Here is an 18,669-nt window from a genome sequence, read left to right as displayed (position 1 = left end):
CAAAACAAAAGACAGGATCATTTTCAATGCAGATTCAGGCTTGTTTTCTTCATGGAAGAATGGAGGATGGAGAGTGGGTGCAAGACCTGGAAGAATCAAGTGAGAAAAGAACATTTATTGCTAACCACATCACTTATTAGGCCTACCTTAAAGAGAAAGTACATTACAGTATATTTAGAGTCATTTTATGGATTAGAGATTAGTCTCGCATAATATTAATGTTATTTATGTTCTACTAAGGAGAAAGAGAAGAGCAGGGAAGAACAGTTTGGAACGGACCCTTGTACATCATGGTTGAATACTTCTGGATTGATTAAATTCGTTAGTCTCATAATTCCTTTGTCAGCTGCTTCCTGGGGGTTGGAATCACGTGAAGCCGCAACACCCATACCGACAAGTGGAAGGATAAATAGTTCCTAGAAGTGGAGATTGTGTTGTTACTTTCTTCTGTGTAGGCCCTGGCCCACCCTGTTGATAAAATGGATTCACCACAAATTACTGACTATATCAATCTCTATAACTCTATAAAAAGTTACAATTATTTTACTATGACAACTACCCTCATCCTTAATCCGATCAGGAAACGTTTGTCTTAAGAAGATCATTGAATTCATCCGCAAATCACTGCGTCTCCGCAAATCACTGCGTATCAGACTTTCAGGTGAGCGTGGCATTCAGGTTTCTTTAGTTTAACGTCTTGTTTCCTTTTCCATTGAATTCAACTAGCATGCACATAACGTTTAAAAATCAACGAGATACTTTCAAAGATTTTTAAAAGTGCTTTGTAGTAGACTGGTCTACTTTTAGCCTACTTCCACTGATTTACTTTCGATTTTAAAAGTGGTCGCCTAAACGACGTTGGCCTAATATTTTTTAGCTTATGAAAACGGCCAGGAACAACCCTTTAGATGTCAGTGTATTGATGATATAAGTATAAATCAGTGCTCACGAGTCGTTCAGTGAATATGTTATCCCAGGATATGGAGGCTGCCGTTTAAAGGACGGCGCGCGCGACTGCCCATTCTAGCCAACTAATCATAGCTAATCAAAACGACAACAATTCGTTGGACTTGCTAGAATATTATACTTTAGCCTTTTTAATATGTAGGCTATCTGTTTAGGTTAAATGAATTGTAGGCCTAATGTCGGTAAAAAAAAATACTGAATTATAATGTAAAAATGGACGCGTATCCAACTCAGTCAGAAAGAGTCCCAAATCGATTGACATTCAATCTATTTAAGATGGATAGGCCCATAGTGTATAGGCTATAGGCTATTTAAACCTTTAAAACAATTAGCCTTATGTTATGTTTAGCCTACATCCTGGGTGCAGCCATGGGGCCTATTCCAGAGTTAATGAGTGTCCCTCGATGGCCTGGCTACATTTCGTAGGCCTATAGGCTAGGCCTACTTTTTGTTGAGATACGTAACCTTTCTTTCTAGTTTTACTAGTTTAAATGGTGAAATAATTCACTGTCATTTTAATCCACTGTAAATACAATGATGAATTGATTATGATTATAGTGTAAAAGAAGATGCGGTTACTAAAACTACAATTACTGTAGACCAATCTAGTATCTGAAGTCTAGTCAGGATTGGCTGAATAATAAGAAAGGATAGAACCACAAACGCAGCTTTCTGCTTGGCCTCAAATGATAAACAGTGTTGCTCCAAAAGGTGCCCATGGCAATTATGAGTTTCTTTTTCAGACATTAGGGAGTGAGAAACCTTTTGATTAATTACAACTATTAATGAATACATACAATTATAAGTAACCAATTGGTTTAATTTTGACAATTAACGCCTATAGCATATTTGTTTGCAGGTAAAAGTAAATAATTGCTAGAGCTTGCACTTCTCAGAGAGACTGAGAGAAGGCTACTTCAAGAAGAGTTTCCGCCAGGAGCAGACAGGGGGTGCTCATGAGCGATCCTGTTCTGAAGGAGCACCTGACTCAAAGGAGCTGAACCCTCCAGGGGAAATGTCTGGTGGGAGCGGAGTCCAGCAGCCTGCTGCCGGCCTTCAGCTGAGGGGGAAACGGGCAGATGAAGCAGAGCAGCCTGAGAGGTAGGTTACATTCACATCTGACTCTCTGTGGATGCAGGGTTTTACACATAGATGAAGCCAAGTTTGACATTGGGCCCTATTTTGCCAACCGGGCAATGAGCTTTCGCCACTTGCGCGACCTATAATTACTATTCTCTGCGAGCGCATCCTTCATTTGTCCAGCGCAAATGTACGTTCTCTAAATAGGAGATGATATTGCGCCCTAACGGGCGTGTCAGTGAAGAGAAGAGGTGTGGTCCGGCGCAAAGCTCGCCAGTCGCTAATATATGGATGCAGAAAGTAAGTGCGCCACTGACCAGGAAAAACCTAGTCGGAAATCACTCGCGCATAGCTGAAAGGCTATTTTATGAGCGCCTGAGGCTTGGGGATATGGAAGACTGCACCGTGCGCGCACACACCCTACTTCTTTCATCAGCAGGAGCGTGCAGCCGGAATATAATTAAATAATATTGGAATATAATTAAATAATATTTGTCCGTTTCTCGGTTTTAGGTTCGTGTATTGGTCAGCAAAAAGTAGCATACATAGCATAACAACATCCACATGCAATAATACAACAATAACGTCTAACACTGACCTGCTCATTTAGACAACATTACACAGCCCTATGGCTAAGTTACCTTTAGTTTTGTTCTGGTACCTTTAACGTCTTGCATTAAACAGCTGTAGCGTTCTGACAACTGTCTACCTTGTCATTGCATCTGGAATAACTCCTCTAGCTGCCTCCATCCTCCATCCTTTCTGTTTTGTTTGTTTAAAAGAACTTGCGATATCCATGATGAGTAGGCTATTGAGTTAGTGAATTAGCTTCACATTGTGTGCTGATAGCGGAGTAAAAGAAAACAACAAAGTAGCCTAGTTGCGCGCCTGCGTGCGTAATCTCTCCTGTTCAGACGAAATGTGCGCGTGGATATAGCTCTATAGCGCATTAAGTTAATTTTGATAACGTGTTGACTGACCTTTTCTTAAAATAGAAAATTGTAAATAGCCTGATGTCAGGCAGCTAATGGGATGCTGTGCATATTGGGTGGGTAGGTATGGCATGCCAATTTGGTGTGAATACACACACACACACACACACAAGGGAAATGTAATAATGATAATGATCAATAGTGAGAACTGGCTTCTGGCTACTGCGTTCATTCTGAAATCATCTATTTAAGTCATAAGCTTGCTTTTCTAAAACGGTAATATGTCGATCTGATTTCATGAAACAAAGGCACAGCAACGACAAATGTAACGATGTTTTCATAGATACAGTAATCATTCTTCCGCCAATATGAATGGTTGCCATGCAACATCGAGACGCAGCCACTTTAACTTTTGTGCAAGTTGTGGTAGTGCATTAACGAAATGCGGTCAAGGTGTATGTTTGTGTTGGATTTTATAACAGCATCGAACGCGATTCAGCCAATCATCATCAAGGACCGGAACTATCCGTGTTAGAAAATAATATTCACACATCATGTACATTATTTTCACAATTTCCCAGCATAAAAGTTGGGAAGGCTTAGGAAGCCTTCCCAAGCCTCCATTACGCGCTGCCCATGCCTCACGCACGAGCAAGTCGGTCTCTTCTGGAGTAGACGCCCAGGTAACTCCGCCATGATAATACCAACAGACCATTGAACAATGCGCCAGGCTTTTAAAGGGAATGAGAGTGTGAAATCTAATTGGTTTATAGCATGCTACGCCCAAAAGACACCCACGACTAATTAACTAAATTAAGACAACCCCTTTTCACTTTGCGCTGAGCGCAATGTTCACTTTTCAAGCTGTCATTATAGCCTTTTGCGCTAGGACCGCCCCCAAAGAAACTAGCGCGAGTGACTTGCGACAATGCCCAGTTGATCCTGATAATAGAGCCCATTGTGTTACAATGAGTACCACCTCAGAGAACAATTGGCTCTCCAAGTACCACCATTATGACCATCATTAAAGTAGCGTAGGCCAATCTAAATATATTTTACGTTGTACATTCATTGTACATTGTTTAGCTTTTTTTTCCCAATAAAGATAAAAAAAATCACTATATAGTTTTTATATCATTTGAAGTGATTATTTTGTCTTTATGAAATTAAACATCTTGGAGACTTCCAGAGTACCACAACAGACAGTCTGTGTACCACCAGTGGTACCCGTATCTCAGTTTGAGAAGCACTGGTGTAGTATGCATGTAAACTTTACATATATGATTGGCCATGGATGGTATGATCTTAGGAATGGTCATGTCAAAGAGCCCATCGTAGCGGGGCTAGCCCCCCCCCCCCCCCCACACACACACAACTGAAGTTACACTGGCTTTTACTGAGAAAAAATGATTGTTTTGGAGAACGTGATGGCTTATGACACAGGTTTCTTTTTCATATTTTGAAATTTATGTAGGCCCTAAACTTTATATATTTTGTTAACCCTTACCAAAGAGTATAGAAGTAACAAGAGGCGAAACTCCGTTGCAGTTTTGACAACACTAGTTGGCGCTGCTATTGTGCTTTTGCCATTTTGGACTTCTTGCCACTCTGGCCGTTGGCTTCAATCAGAAAATACCAAGGTAAACCAGCAAGATTCGTCACTATATTGCTCCTCCACGTCTGTGCTGGTTTCTACAGTCGATAAAAGAAGGCCAGTGAGACCACCATGGAGTTCTTGGGCTCATGCTTATGGCTTCTTTTAAAGTTTTTGAGCTTTCAAAAAACAAATATTTTGTGATAAACCACTGCTTTGAAGCCTCACTTTAGTGTGTCTATGGCACAGTGCATGACAGTTGAGTATTGGTTTCATATTGGCGATTAAGAGTAAAAGTATTTTTGGTGGTCTGGTTTTTAAAGTTAATGGGCGTCCCATCCCACAAAATTGATGGTAACAGTACTTTAAAATCCTCTTGTGTCTGGTGGTTACAGATCGTGCACAGAAAGACCCCCTTCTCCTGTTCCCAGTGTGATGTCCATGGCGAGTAACAAGTCAATGGGAGAGCCTATTGATTTCAAAGGACAAGGGGCCACAGAGTAAGTCACCTGTCCCCTCACAGTAGCGTGTAGCAGCCATTAGTATTCCATTTAAGCTAAATGTGTTATTTTGGTATTTGATTACTTGTACACAGATTATTTGTTAAACTCTTTCTTTTTTTTTTTCAATTGTTTATTTATTGAATTTTCATTTTACATACACAAACACAACAACACATAAGTAACTGAGAGGGAGAAATTAAAGTATTACAAATATTGGTGCATGCTTAAGTTGGGAGAAAAACAAAAGTATAAACATAATAAATAAAATGAAAATAATATACATAAATACAGTAAAATAAAATCAAGTGTATTAGTGTTATTAATGTCCTAATTTAGAGAAAAGAAAATAGAGACAGGTAAACATGGATATAGGTCATATAATGGATCAAAATGAGGTGTCAGGTGATTATTAAAGGTCCCAGTGTTTGAGCAAAAAGATCCCCTTTACCTTTCAAGTGGTATGTGTGGTGTTCAAGTTGCATTGTATCGTTCATTATTGTTTTAAACATATTAATTGTGGGTGCTGTAGCTTGTTTCCAGTTGAGCAGTATGCATTTTTTGGCTACATATGCAATTATACCAATTCTTTTATTTGAGATGGGGTCTAATGTGTGATCTGGATCTGTACCAAAGAGATACAATAGAGGTGATAGTGTGAATTGGATTTGCAAAAGTTTGCTTGTCAGATTGTGTACTGCATTCCAAAAGTGTTTCAGTTCTTTGCAATTCCAAAATACATGGATAAGAGTACCAGTATATGTCTTACAGCGATGACATTTAGAGGACACATTGGGATACATCTTGCTAAGACGTACTGGTGTCAGGTACATTCTGTGCATGAATTTGTAATTTTGCTCTATGATTTTGTTACAAGATAAAGAAACAAAAACGTTATTACACATGTTGTCCCAAAGCTCATCATCAAGGTCTTGTTCTACGTCTTTCTGCCATACAGTTGTATGAGTGAAATCAATGAGGAGCTATTGTGGTCTAGTAATGCTCCATAAATCACTGAAATCTTCCCTTTCAGCTTTGTGGAGTTTACAATAATTTCCTCAATAGTTGATAAAGTAAAGGACATTTGTCCTGACTTTTCCAATGTGGTTATATAATGACGAAGCTGTAGATATTTATAGAAGTCTTGGTTTGGGATGTCAAATTCTGATCTGAGGTCTAGAAAAGATTTTAAAGAGCCCTCCTCAAATAAGTTCTGGAACTGATGTATGCCATATTCTTTCCACTTAGTAAGAGCTTCCCCTATCAGGGGTGGCAGGTCTGGGTTAAATGATAGAGGGGCCAGAGTAGAAATGGTGGTATGTGATCCACAAAATCTCTTTACATCTTGCCAAGCCTGAAGAGAGTTTGCTATAACATATGTTTTAGATATTGACTTTATGTTTTTTGTGTTATTGATGAATGGCAGAGTAGTGATTGAGCTGGGAAAACAGAGTTCAGCTTCAATATCTGTCCAATGAGCAGTTATCCGGTTCTGTATCCAACTAATGGTGTCCTTAGTCTGTGCTGCCCAGTAGTACAGTTGAAAATCTGGAAGACCCAGACCACCATTTTCTTTAGATTTTGTTAGGGTTTTCAGTGAGATCCTAGGTGTTGATTTTTTCCATATAAAAGAGTTTATCAATTTGTTAATTGACTGAAAGAATGTTTTGTTAAGATAACATGGTAAGGATTGGAAGAGATAATTAAATCGTGGTAGCACATTCATTTTAATTACGTTTATTCGTCCAATAAAAGAGATAGGAAGCAGAGTCCAAAACTCCAGTTCCTCTTTGATTTTGCTAAGTAGGGGGGTGTAGTTTATTTGAAATAAGTCTTTTAGATTAGGAGATACATTTATTCCCAGGTATTTAAAACCACCTTGTGCCCAAGTAAAGGGAGAAATTCTTTTAAGTTCAGCTGGAATATCTGAGTTAAGTAGACAGGCATTGGATTTTGTCAAGTTAATTTTGTAACCTGATATTCTTCCAAATTTACTAATTAGGTCCAGTACTACTGGAATTGATCTCTCTGGGGTAGACAAATATAATATCACGTCGTCTGCATAAAGAGAAATTCTATTCTCTTTTCTACCAATGTCAATGCCATCCATATCTTTACTTGCTCTAATTGCCTCTGCAAGAGGCTCAATAGCCAAATTAAATAAAAGAGGAGACAGAGGGCAGCCTTGACGACAGCCTCTGAATAGGCTAAACCTTTCAGACAAAGACCCATTGACGCACACTTGTGCTTGAGGATCCCTGTAAAGACTTAAAATCCACCCAATAAATGTTTTGTCAAAATTAAATTTCTTCAAGACAGCAAATAAGTAGGACCACTCCACCCTGTCAAACGCCTTTTCAGCGTCCAGTGAGATTAGCAGTGCCTGGCGTTCAGACAGGGAAGAGTAGTCAATGACGTCCAATAACCTCCTAATGTTATCTGAGGCATATCGTTCTTTAATGAAACCAGATTGGTCAGGGTTAACTAGCATGGGTAGTAGGTTCTCCAGTCTTCGTGTGATCAGTTTGGATATGATTTTTAAGTCAACTGTAAGTAGGGAAATTGGACGGTATGAGGAACATTCAGCACTATCTTTGTCTTTCTTGTGTATCAGTGATATCACAGCTGTTTTCATGGAGTCAGGGAGCAGTCCTTTCTTAAAAAAGTCCTGAACCATGGGCATAAAAAGGGGCTCAATGTCAGGCCAAAATGTTTTGTAAAATTCAGCGGGGTATCCGTCTAATCCTGGGGATTTTCCTAGTGGTAAAGATTTAATGGTCTCTAGCACCTCCTCTGAAGTAAAAGGGCGACCTAGATGTGCATTATCTTCATCTGACAGTGTGGGTAAGGATAGTTGCTCTAGAAATGACTGAATGTCTGATTCTAAGGGGTTTTCTGAAGTGTATACATTTTTGTAAAAGTCTAGGAATGAGGACTGTATACTTTGCAAATCATACCGCAATTGGCCTGTTGCCTGACGTATGTGTTTTATGGTACGATCAGTTCGTTCTTTTTTGAGCTGGTAAGCTAAAAGTCTGCTGGGCTTATTTCCATATTCATAATAACGCTGCCTTGTGAAAAATAGAAGTTTTTTTACTTGCTCTGTTTGAATGAGATTGAGATCAGTCTTGACAGCATTAAGTTTCCTCAAGTTGTCCTCTGTAGGCGCTTGTTTGTGGGACTGTTCAAGGGTAGTAAGTTCTTTTTGAAGCTGAGAAGCACGCTCATTGGCAGCCTTTTTCCTAGCACTTGTATATGAGATAAGATGTCCCCTGATTACTGCTTTGGCCGCATCCCACATTACGGCATTTGAAACTGGGGAGTCTGAATTTTCCTGTTTGTATTGACTTATCCATTGCCTAATTTTTAGACAGGCCTCTGTGTTTGAGAGAAGTGATGAATTAAATCTCCAGTATTTGGTTTGTTGTTTCTGATGCCCTATGGCAAATGTGAGATACACTGGAGAATGATCAGATATAAGGATTGATCCGATAGTACAGGAGGTAACAAAGGAAAGTTGGTCTTGAGGTAAAAGAAAGTAATCTAATCTTGAATATGTTTTATGCCTAGTTGAGTAAAATGTGTAATCTTTAATGGTTGGGTTAAATTCTCTCCAGACATCAACCAGACCTGCATCGCTACAGGCCAACTGTAGCGCTTTGGATGCATTTGGATTGGATATTAAATGAGATGACTTATCTAAATTACCATCCCAGTTACAATTAAAGTCGCCAGCCACCACTCCCAGGTCTTTATGATGTTGAGTAAACAGAGTTATCATGTCTGACATGAATTTGGGGCAGTCTTCATTTGGTGCATAAATGTTATGCAAAAGAATTTCTTGACCATATAATAGCCCACGAATCAAGACATATCTGGCTTCCTGATCATAGTGCTCTTCTTTGATGATGAATGGCAAATTTTTATGGATAAGTATTGCTGTTCCCCTTTTATTGCTTGTATAACTTGAAAAATAAACCTGTCCTACCCAGTCTCTCTTCAGTTTTTTATGTTCCTCATTTGAAAGATGAGTTTCTTGTAGAAACGCAATGTCTACTTTCTTGCTTTTTAAAAATGAAAGGACTCTCTTACGTTTAATTGGATGACCTAGACCTCTGACGTTAAATGTTACCACATTAAGTGAGTTTACCATATGTGAAATGAACAATATCGCACCATATAATACACTTGCAAAAAAAGACACAAAATATACCAACAGTATAAACAATAAAGTAAATGAAACAAGGGCAGACAAGACAAAAATCCCTCTCAACGCTGACAAACCTTCCCCCCCACCCCCCACCCAGAAGCCTAGTCCCCAATTGACAAGGCAGACCCATTGCAAAAATAACCCTGATACTGTCTAACAGAATGTACAACAGATGCCCTTGAACAATGCACAGCAAAGAAATAATAATTATAAATTCCCCCTATTTTAAAACCAAAAGGGTCTCACAAGCCACAAAAAACAAGTTTCAGATCAGCTGAAAACTTAGTATCATATAAAAGTCATAGGTAGGGCAGAAAGAAAAATATTTTGTCAAAAATGTTTTAAAAAAATGTTACGTTTGGTTTTAAATCAATGTCCATATCTGCAGAGTTCCATTAAGGTTTCAGTTCTTGTTTGGCTCAATGAGATTGTATGTGAAAATAGGTCATAATACCACTCACCCCTCAGTTGAAGTGGAGTTTTCCCCTACCTGGCAACCACCACTCTGGCAACCCCCACCTGTGATGCTGCGGTAGAAATCTTCAGCGTCTTCTGGTGAGGAAAAGTGTCGAATCTTTTCTTCATGGAGTACTCTGAGCCTGCAAGGATGTGGATGAAAGCCTCGGAAAGTCCCCATGTCCAAGAACAGCTGTTTAACACGGTCGAACTTGCGTCTACGTCTGATGGTCTCGGCCGACAGGTCCTGGGTGAGGTAGATCTTGCTTTCGTCGTGTGTGATATTGTGATTCTTTGCTAAACGGAGGACGAGCTCTTTCTCTCGGAAGTTAAGAAAGCGAATGAGGACGGCTCTGTGCTGATCCGGCTTTACATCACCCAGCGTGCGATGCACTCTTTCCAGTACAGGGGGTTGGCTAGGGTCCTGTCCAAGCCATACAGGTAACTTTTCACGCACAAAGTCAAAAAGTGAGCGCGAGCCCTCTGCGCCTTCCTTAAGACCAAATAGCCTGATGTTTTTACGCCTTCCACGATTTTCCAAATCTTCCGTCTTTGATTCGAGTTGCGCAATCCTTTTCATGGCCGCAGCTAAAGATGCCTCCATGTGATGTAGCGTGTCATCTGTATCAGAGATGCGGGTCTCGGCCTCGCCAATGCGTTTTTCGTTGGAGGAGACGTCTCGTCTGATATCTGAAAATTTGTCCTCCAATGCTGAAATGGAGTTGGACATTGCATCCAGATGGCCGTCTATTACATCGAGTTTTGATCCAAATTCTGATCGGAGAGCCTTCAGCTCGGTTAGCACCTCTGCTATCGCCATTTTGTCCCCCTCGTTACCGGTTTCGTCCGACGCTGTCTTCGGGGTTTTCTTACCTCCTTTGTTTGCTTTTTTGAAAATGTCACACTCCTTTACAGACTTGGGGTTTGGCATAGTCAATCCAAGGCAGGTTATCGGCAAGTGGCAGGTTTAAAATAGGGTTTGGGGTAATTTTCTGTGCGAAGTTCTGAGGAGCTTCTCAATATGCTGCCATCCTCTACAGGGTCGAGAGCGCCCCCCCCTGTTAAACTCTTTCTGAAACTTTTAGTGATGTTATGAGTCTTATGATGTGCGTATTGCCCACAGGAATTTCACAGAGACACCAGACTCTCCTGTACCCATTGTTTCCACCCGTAGACAGTCACCCACAGGCTCCAGACCTGACTTCAATCAGGAAGGATCTGCCAGGTAAACACATTAAAGAGAAACTATGCAGGATTGGCGATTTCATCTTAAGTTTCGGTTTCGTTTTTCATTTTCGCTCGTTTTATGCTTGCATATTTCTCTGCAGAGCTTCCCCGACAGCTTAAGCGTGTATATTTATACATATAGGCTACATATAAATATATAAATTGCAAGCCTGGTTCTTCTTGTTCTTTATGCGTCTCAGCCTTCCAGATGTAAACAGGGAACGATCGTCTCCTGAACAAACTGCAAGGTTGCAATAGTGGATAGGGACACTGGGGGTGGTAGGAAATATTACTGTTTTCAATAAAACTGGTCAGTCAAGCAAAACAACGATTTCTGAGCGATTTGATGACTATGAAAAAGTTGCATAGGGTCTCTAATTGTTGGGGCTAATGATAAAATAATGTGATTACCTGTACATGCTGAGTATTCTAGTGAGTCACTAACCTGTAGTGTGTATGCAGCTAATGTTGGAATGCAAACAACATGGGGACGCAGACCAAACTCTGACCCATTTGCTTGGACACCCCAAGCAGTTAATCCCCAGATCTATTTTTTTTTTTTTTTTTAAAGTAAGACAAAGTCCCTACACAAATTCCAACAACAACAACAACAAAATAACATTCACAAAATCTATAAAAAAAGATTTAGAGATCCACTGTTCCTTTAAATGTATTAAGCCTGCCAGTACCATGAGATGGAAAACAGCCCCACACCATGATGTCTCCACCTAAAGTTCACTGCGGGTATTGTACTGTATTTGTAGGCTGATGTGAGGTGCAGCGATCACAAATAATAGCATGAATGAATGAATAATGATGAATAATCACATCAGATATATGCAAGGCGAATAGTCTCTCTCTCTCTAGTCTCTCTTTCTCTCTCTAGCCTATATCTCCCAAATTATAGCGTTCTCTGTGCCCACCTAGTAGAATTTTTACTAATGCAAAACCTTCTCCATATCGTATGCAGAGGATATAGACATTGACTGAAAGGATCTAAAGATGTTATAACGTAAACTATCTGCTCGAGTTTTGAAAATAGCTCAAAGAACGTTCAATGTTCAAGGATTTTCCTGGAACCTAAGATTTAACCATGAAGGAACATTCTGGCACTATCAAGAAAACTATCCTGAATGACTGTGAGAGAACGTCAGTAGTGAACCTTCCCACACCCTTCAGCAGACGTCCATGGAACGTTCCCCGAACCAAAACTTTTTGCTGGGTTGTTCCTTTCCCTTTGTTGCCTTGGTGTACTGCTTTATCTACTTCGGAGTCATTGTAATGCTTATTTGACTTATTCCGGGTTGAATGATAGCGGCCTCACTTCCCCCTAGCACCTGTGAGCGTAAAAACTAAGCTTGCAAGTTTGTGCATGACAAACAGAAAGTATCGCAGCCTCACGATCATGCTCATGAAAAGGCAGACGGACTGATTGAGGAGTGTCGTAAAATATGCAAGCTAAAGCTGTAGGGGAAGCTCTGCAGAGAAACCTGCAAGCGTAAAATGAGAAAACGGCGAAGAAATCGCCAAACCTGCTTAGTTCCTCTTAAAAACAGAAGGGTAATACACTGTAGGAAAATCTCTGACTTGCTGTTTTATCAAAATACCCACACACTCACAGAAATGTTGAACACTCAAAAGACACAAAGGTCGTCTTTCCTAGTAGTAGGCTAGGCTATTAAACATTCCTACTTTAACATAAATGGAAGGCTGCCTGTATCATGTATTGACGAAGATCTATTGGCAAAAAAAAATTTGAACAGGCCAAGTTATTAAATAAGGAGCCTGCAATCAAAATACTGGTAAATGTTAAAATTTTGGTACATTAGCTTATATCTTATTTCTCTGTAATGGAAAGATGTTTTACTAGGCTACCCATAATGAATTCACCAAGCAATCTAATCTGCTTATTAGGGCCCGAGCACCGAGGTGCGGCCGCTGTAGCAGCGGCTGCACCGTAGGTGCAAGGCCCTATTGCGTCTGCTCAGATTATTATGACCGCCGCTAGCATAGCGAAGCGGTCATATAGTTGTTGTCAAAGTTTTTTTTATTTTTTTTTTTTCGTCATCGGTTCTGAATTTTGGTCAACGATTCCCAGGACACCGTAACACCGGGGCACATGAAACTTGGTGGGCATGTAGCCCCAGTAGACTTGTACGGAAAAATTTCGTTTCGTCCCCGGGGGTCACTCCCCCCCCGCGCGGCCCCTGCCCGAAGCCCAAAAATTGCAGTTTTTCCTACATAACTGCCTGAACCGTGGCACCGAGGATGACAAATTTTTTATGGTATGTTGGTCTCAAGAGCTTGCATCAACTTAGCTTATAACCAGTCATTTGTGATTTGCACCCCCATGGTAAAAATTGAAAATGTAATGTAATATTGCTTTAATTGCCCCTATCTTCAGATGAGATGCTATGAACTGCACCAACTTTCATGTGTGTGATTAACCTGACACCCTCTGGGAGTATGCCAAGTTTTGTGGAATTTCATCCATGGGGGGCTATAATAAATGTATTTATGTGTGCATTTAGTGAATGGTCCCTCAAGGGGCTGTTCTACACTGAAGCCTTGGATGGCCCGTGCCCCATGTAGCTGTGTCACTGGCCACCCCAGTGGCTACCCTGTGGTTACCAAATAAAACAATTATGTATTTATTACGATTTTATACGAGAACGTCAAAAGCAGAACTAATGCAACAACGTTAAAACACTGCAGCCTGCTGCCACTGGTGTGTGGCGCTGGCGCTGCTGAGTGAATGATAGGTCAGATCAGAGAGAAGACAAACGAAGAAGATGGAGTTGTGATTTCTCAGTTCCGAATGGCGGCCATATTGGAATTTTCGTTACTGTCGCTAGTTTCACACTACTTGATTTCTCATGTTGCAGTAAGCTAAACGATTTCATCTCTTACGTGACTTGTTGTTCTTGCACGTAACTGTGTAACCGTCAGACTTATAAAGAAGTTGGTAAATGTCTTTACGTTTAGAAACGTAATCAAGCAAACTCCTCCGAGCAGATGCGAATAGCCTACAATGTCAGTAGGCCTACTCAAACCACCAGTCGCAGGCTTAGGACTAGGTAAGTAAAACATCTCTTCTCTATATCTCTACTATTTTCATTTTAAAAACTGTATTTAAAGCGAACACCTGTTTCCAAAATGTATTTATAGAGTCTGTACATGTGGTCCCTAGCTTGGTTTGCCCGAAAATTAAGTGGAAATATCCTTTAGAAGTGTTTACTTTAGGCGCTAGTTAGCATGTAACAGCATCTGAATTAATGAACTGGCATGGTGCATTATACATGACGATCTCTTTCAAGTAATTTAAATAAAGACCGGACCTCATGGTTAGTATTTATAGAGTCTGTACATGTGGTCCCTAGCTTGGTTTGTCTGAAAATTAAGTGGAAATATCCTTTAGTAGTGTTTGTACTCTAGGCACCAGTTAGCATGTAACAGCATGTGAATGAATGAACTGGCCACTAGCATGGTGCATTTATACCTGACGATCTCTTTCAAGTTATTTGAATAAAAAACTGACATCATGGTTAGTATTTATAGAGTCTGTACATGTGGTCCCTAGCCTGGTTTGTCTGAGAATTAAGTAGAAATATCCTTTGGAAGTGTTTGTACTCTAGGCGCTAGTTAGCATGTAACAGCATCTGAATGAATTAACTGGCCACTACTGTATGGTGCATTTATACCTGACGATCTCTTTCAAGTCATTTAAATAAAAAAAATGATATCATGGTTAATATTTGTAGAGTCTATACATGTGGTCCATTGCTTGGTTTGTCTGAAAATTAAGTGGAAATATTCTTTAGAAGTGTTTGTACTTTAGGCGCTAGTTAGCATGTGCCAGGTGTCATACCATTGCAATAATCATCTCACTAAACCAATCTGTTCAACAGACTTTGCCAGTCAGACCACTACACCTTTGCCAGCACCACCACCCAGCAAGCTTCATCAACTCCAGCCATGCCGGTAAATACAGTGCCTATTGACAGCCTACACACCCCTGTTCAAATGCCAGTAGCTTTGTTCATTGTTAAATCCTGTTGTTCTGTGTTGTTGTGTTTTGGAAAGGTATTGCATTACATTACTCTTCACCTTTTGCTTTTGTAGGCTAGTAGAAAACATGTTGATGGTAGTGAAAAGGTAGTAAATTCAGCTCAATTTTGCTATTTTGGGAGGAAACACCACCAAAGATGCTGTTTAAGAGGATGCTGGGCCGGGCTTTGAGGAGGTCCCTGGCGCTCCAAATTAATTAGACTGGTGCAGCAGGAAAGGTGGCTTTTAAGTCCTTACATCTGAAGAGTGTGTTGCATAATATCATTATTAAAAATAATTTTAATAAATTGTTTAAGCATGTACAATAAATAAAGCATGTAAATGAGCATGTAAAATAAATAAACAAAAGCATGTAAAATAAATAAATAAACAAAATGTATTGAACCTAATACTATGTGTGGTGAGTCTGTGTGATAGTTGCTGAGGATAAATGTTTTTATATTGGATTATTAAATTACAGAATACATTTATAGGTTTCTCATCAGCAGGCACTGTCTTCACCTTAGTAAATTTGGTAACTTTGGTAAGCCCTGTAAATAATTGTAAATTGTTCTGATTGAGGGCAAATGGAAAGTGTTATAATGTATTATTGCTATTTTAGTACATCATTTTCATTATTATGGCCATAAATAAGGCCAATTAGAAGCTGCTGGGTAGTAAGCGGCAAAAGGGTGGCCCTTTATCTGGAGCCACTTCTGAGCCGCCGGTGGACCGCCAGAGAACTGATGAGCAAAACTCCAGCGGGCCACTGGTGGGTACCCGCGTTGGACCGCCAACTCTGCCGCTGGTTTGTAACAGTAATTTTAGCATTGCCCATGGTAGATTAAATGATTGCAAAATATTTATTGAGGTGAGTTTAACAAATGTAATTTCATTGGCATATAATTCAGGCCTAGATGGCTAAATGGCTACAATAGAAGGATACACGAAAAGCCCAAACTACCAAAATCTTCATATTTTATTACCACAGTTTCTATCTATAGGCCTCTCTTATTTGGTATACTGACTAGACATTATTGAACAAACAGAGGCTATTCATCTGTATTTCAGTATCTCAGTAGGTTAAAGTATTTTTAGATACCTCCCTGAAATTACTTTTTGCAGGTTGTGATGTCTTCTATATATTGTTGACGTTACTGTCAAAATGGCGTAACTGTTAAATTCCATTAAAGTGAGTAGGCTATTGGCAAAACCGATTTCCATTTTTATGTTGAGCCGGCAGGGGGCTCAGTAACCAAGTTCACACACCCACATATCAACAGATTCACACGCACAGATAAACACACTTCCACGGATTACACACACACACGCGCACACATGCACATTCACACACACTCAGACAGACACACACACATCTTTATACAAGCAAAGTCACACATGCACACACTCATATACACATGAGCTGCAAGAGAAGGAGATATATACATACAGTATATTGCACAAATCGGAGATACAGGAAAGTTGACAAGCGTAATTCGTTTTGGAGAGAATGTGCAGAACTGAGCGGCGGTCATATTGTGTACCGCTATGCGGTGCATCTAGTTAAATAAGTTGTTCCATATGAATTATGACCTAAATATGCATGACTCAGTATGGGGCTTGTAAGGTGGTAGTACCAAAAGAACAGTTATTCACCCCTAATAATACTTATCAAAGATGGTCTATTTGAATGGAATTAGACACTAAACCACCAGTGCTAATAGTGTACAAATAACTCATAATTAAGTCTTTGTAATGCCAAATATGTTCCCTATTCTGAAGTTGGGTCATTGTTCACATCTAATTCACAATTAATTTGGCACTTATTAACCCCCATGTGTTCCCTAAACTAAAGTTGCCTCCTATTCACACTTATTAACTGTATTACAGCACGCAGTAGGCTACACAACAAGCAGACAGCCAAGTTAGCACAAATAAAAAGAATATCTCTTTCATACTGAATAGGAGATAGTGAGAAAGGCAAACCTGGATAGATTTGTATGCTAACTTTCTTGGCTCCTGAGTAATCAAAAGTCTCAACCTCAAAACATTTTTTTTTAAAGTATAGGGTCACATGGTAAAACAGACATCCGTTGTGAATCAATCTATAGCTCTGCTGTTTGAGGTCACAGACTCAGAATGAGAAAATTTGATTCAACAAAGACCTATAGTTAACAGGCAGCTAACACTAACAGAGACTCACTATCAGTTTTATTTACCCATGCCCCATTCAGTTAGTGTTAGTTGTTGGTTTCCTATTTGGTCTATGTTGTATAAAATGTTCTGTTCTTTCCCCTACGGACAGCACTTTACTCTTGGATTGGATCACACCAGAGTTCTCCTTTAGTGTGACACAGTACAATGTCAAATTAATTGTGAATTAATTGTGAACAAAGATCCAACTTTAGAATAGGGAACATATTTGGCATTACAAAGACTTAATTATTAATTATTTGTACACTATTAGCACTTGTGGTTTAGTGTCTAGTTCAATTTGAATAGACCATCTTTGATAAGTATTATCAGGGGTGAATAACTGTTCTTGTGGTACCACCTTACAAGCCCCATACTGAGCCATGCATATTTAAGTCATAATTCATATGCAACAACTTACTTAATAAGTATGAATAAGGGGTAATTAGGAGTTTACATAGGGGGAATTCTTAATTAAGAGTCTAGTAAGGGTAGAATAAGGTCTTGCAGAATAAGGTATTATTTAATTACTTATAATGACTAACAAATGGCTAATATGCTACTAATACACATGTTAGTAAGCAGCTAACTAATGGTGAATATGTGTGTCTTAATATAAAGTGTTACCATTAATTTAATAGTTGACCATTTTTATCAGAGCTTCCCCTATTCCAATGAGCAGCAACCGCCACTGAGGCCTACGTGTGTAAAAAATATTTTCAGCTGAAATTCGTCGTAGCCTATTTATGTACGTAGGGCGTGTATGCCTCACCCTCTCTCTCTGCCCCCTGCATAGGCTGTAGGCTGGCTGTTTGTTGTTTACATGCAACTCGTGGAAGAATGCGCAATCATGTTTCATCGCATATGCGCGTTTCAGAATGTTCGAATTCGCCAGCGTGCGTGTAGTTGTGTGAATAGAAAAGAATAGAATAGAATATACTTTATTGATGCCTTGCTCAAAAGAACTTCTGCCATAAACAGGTCGGGGATCGAACCAGCAGCTCTTAGGCGTAGGGGCCAAAGCTCTAACCAGTGGGCTTCAGCTCTGTCTCCTCAACACGTTAAAATGTGTTTCTCAATGCTGAATCACGAATTCACATAGAAGTTAGCTTAAATTGTAGAAACAAAAGGCCTATAGCTTTTTTGTTAACACTTTAGTTTAAGGTGTCGCTGTTACAGTGTACCTACCTAATTAGGTACAGTGGTACAACCTGTGTAACAACATGTACTATCAGGTACTATCATTGTACTTGCATTATGTATTTGTGGGTACCTACATATAGTTGTTACATTGTAATACTGAGTGCTTTACAAAAACTTTGTCTTTGCCAATTTGCCTACATTTTTCATCAGAGGCAAAGGGCTGACCTGAGACCTGCTGGATGGGGTAAATCTGGTCATGAAAGATTTTATATACAAACCATTCTTAGCTCCAGTCAAGGGGTCATTGTCTTGTAACCTTGT

The 18,669-nt window shown here is 39.7% G+C and overlaps 1 protein-coding gene across 1 annotated transcript in view; it reads left to right on the top strand.

Moving 5' to 3' along the window:
* Nucleotides 1-638: 638 nt before the first annotated feature.
* LOC134087373 (ribonuclease inhibitor-like) overlaps nucleotides 639-18,669 on the top strand; it is a 43,489-nt gene continuing 25,458 nt past the window's right edge. The window contains exons 1-3 of the mRNA XM_062540823.1: nucleotides 639-661; nucleotides 1,863-2,067; nucleotides 4,968-5,072. Of these exons, the coding sequence (XP_062396807.1) occupies nucleotides 1,982-2,067; nucleotides 4,968-5,072 (191 nt within the window). The 5' untranslated portion in view covers nucleotides 639-661; nucleotides 1,863-1,981. The remainder of the gene's footprint in view (nucleotides 662-1,862; nucleotides 2,068-4,967; nucleotides 5,073-18,669) is intronic.

The sequence above is a fragment of the Sardina pilchardus genome, chromosome 7 (genome assembly GCF_963854185.1).
Source record: "Sardina pilchardus chromosome 7, fSarPil1.1, whole genome shotgun sequence".
NCBI lineage: Eukaryota > Metazoa > Chordata > Actinopteri > Clupeiformes > Clupeidae > Sardina > Sardina pilchardus.
The sequence above is the reverse complement of the archived record's forward strand: the minus strand, read 5'-3'. Positions and strand labels throughout refer to the sequence as shown.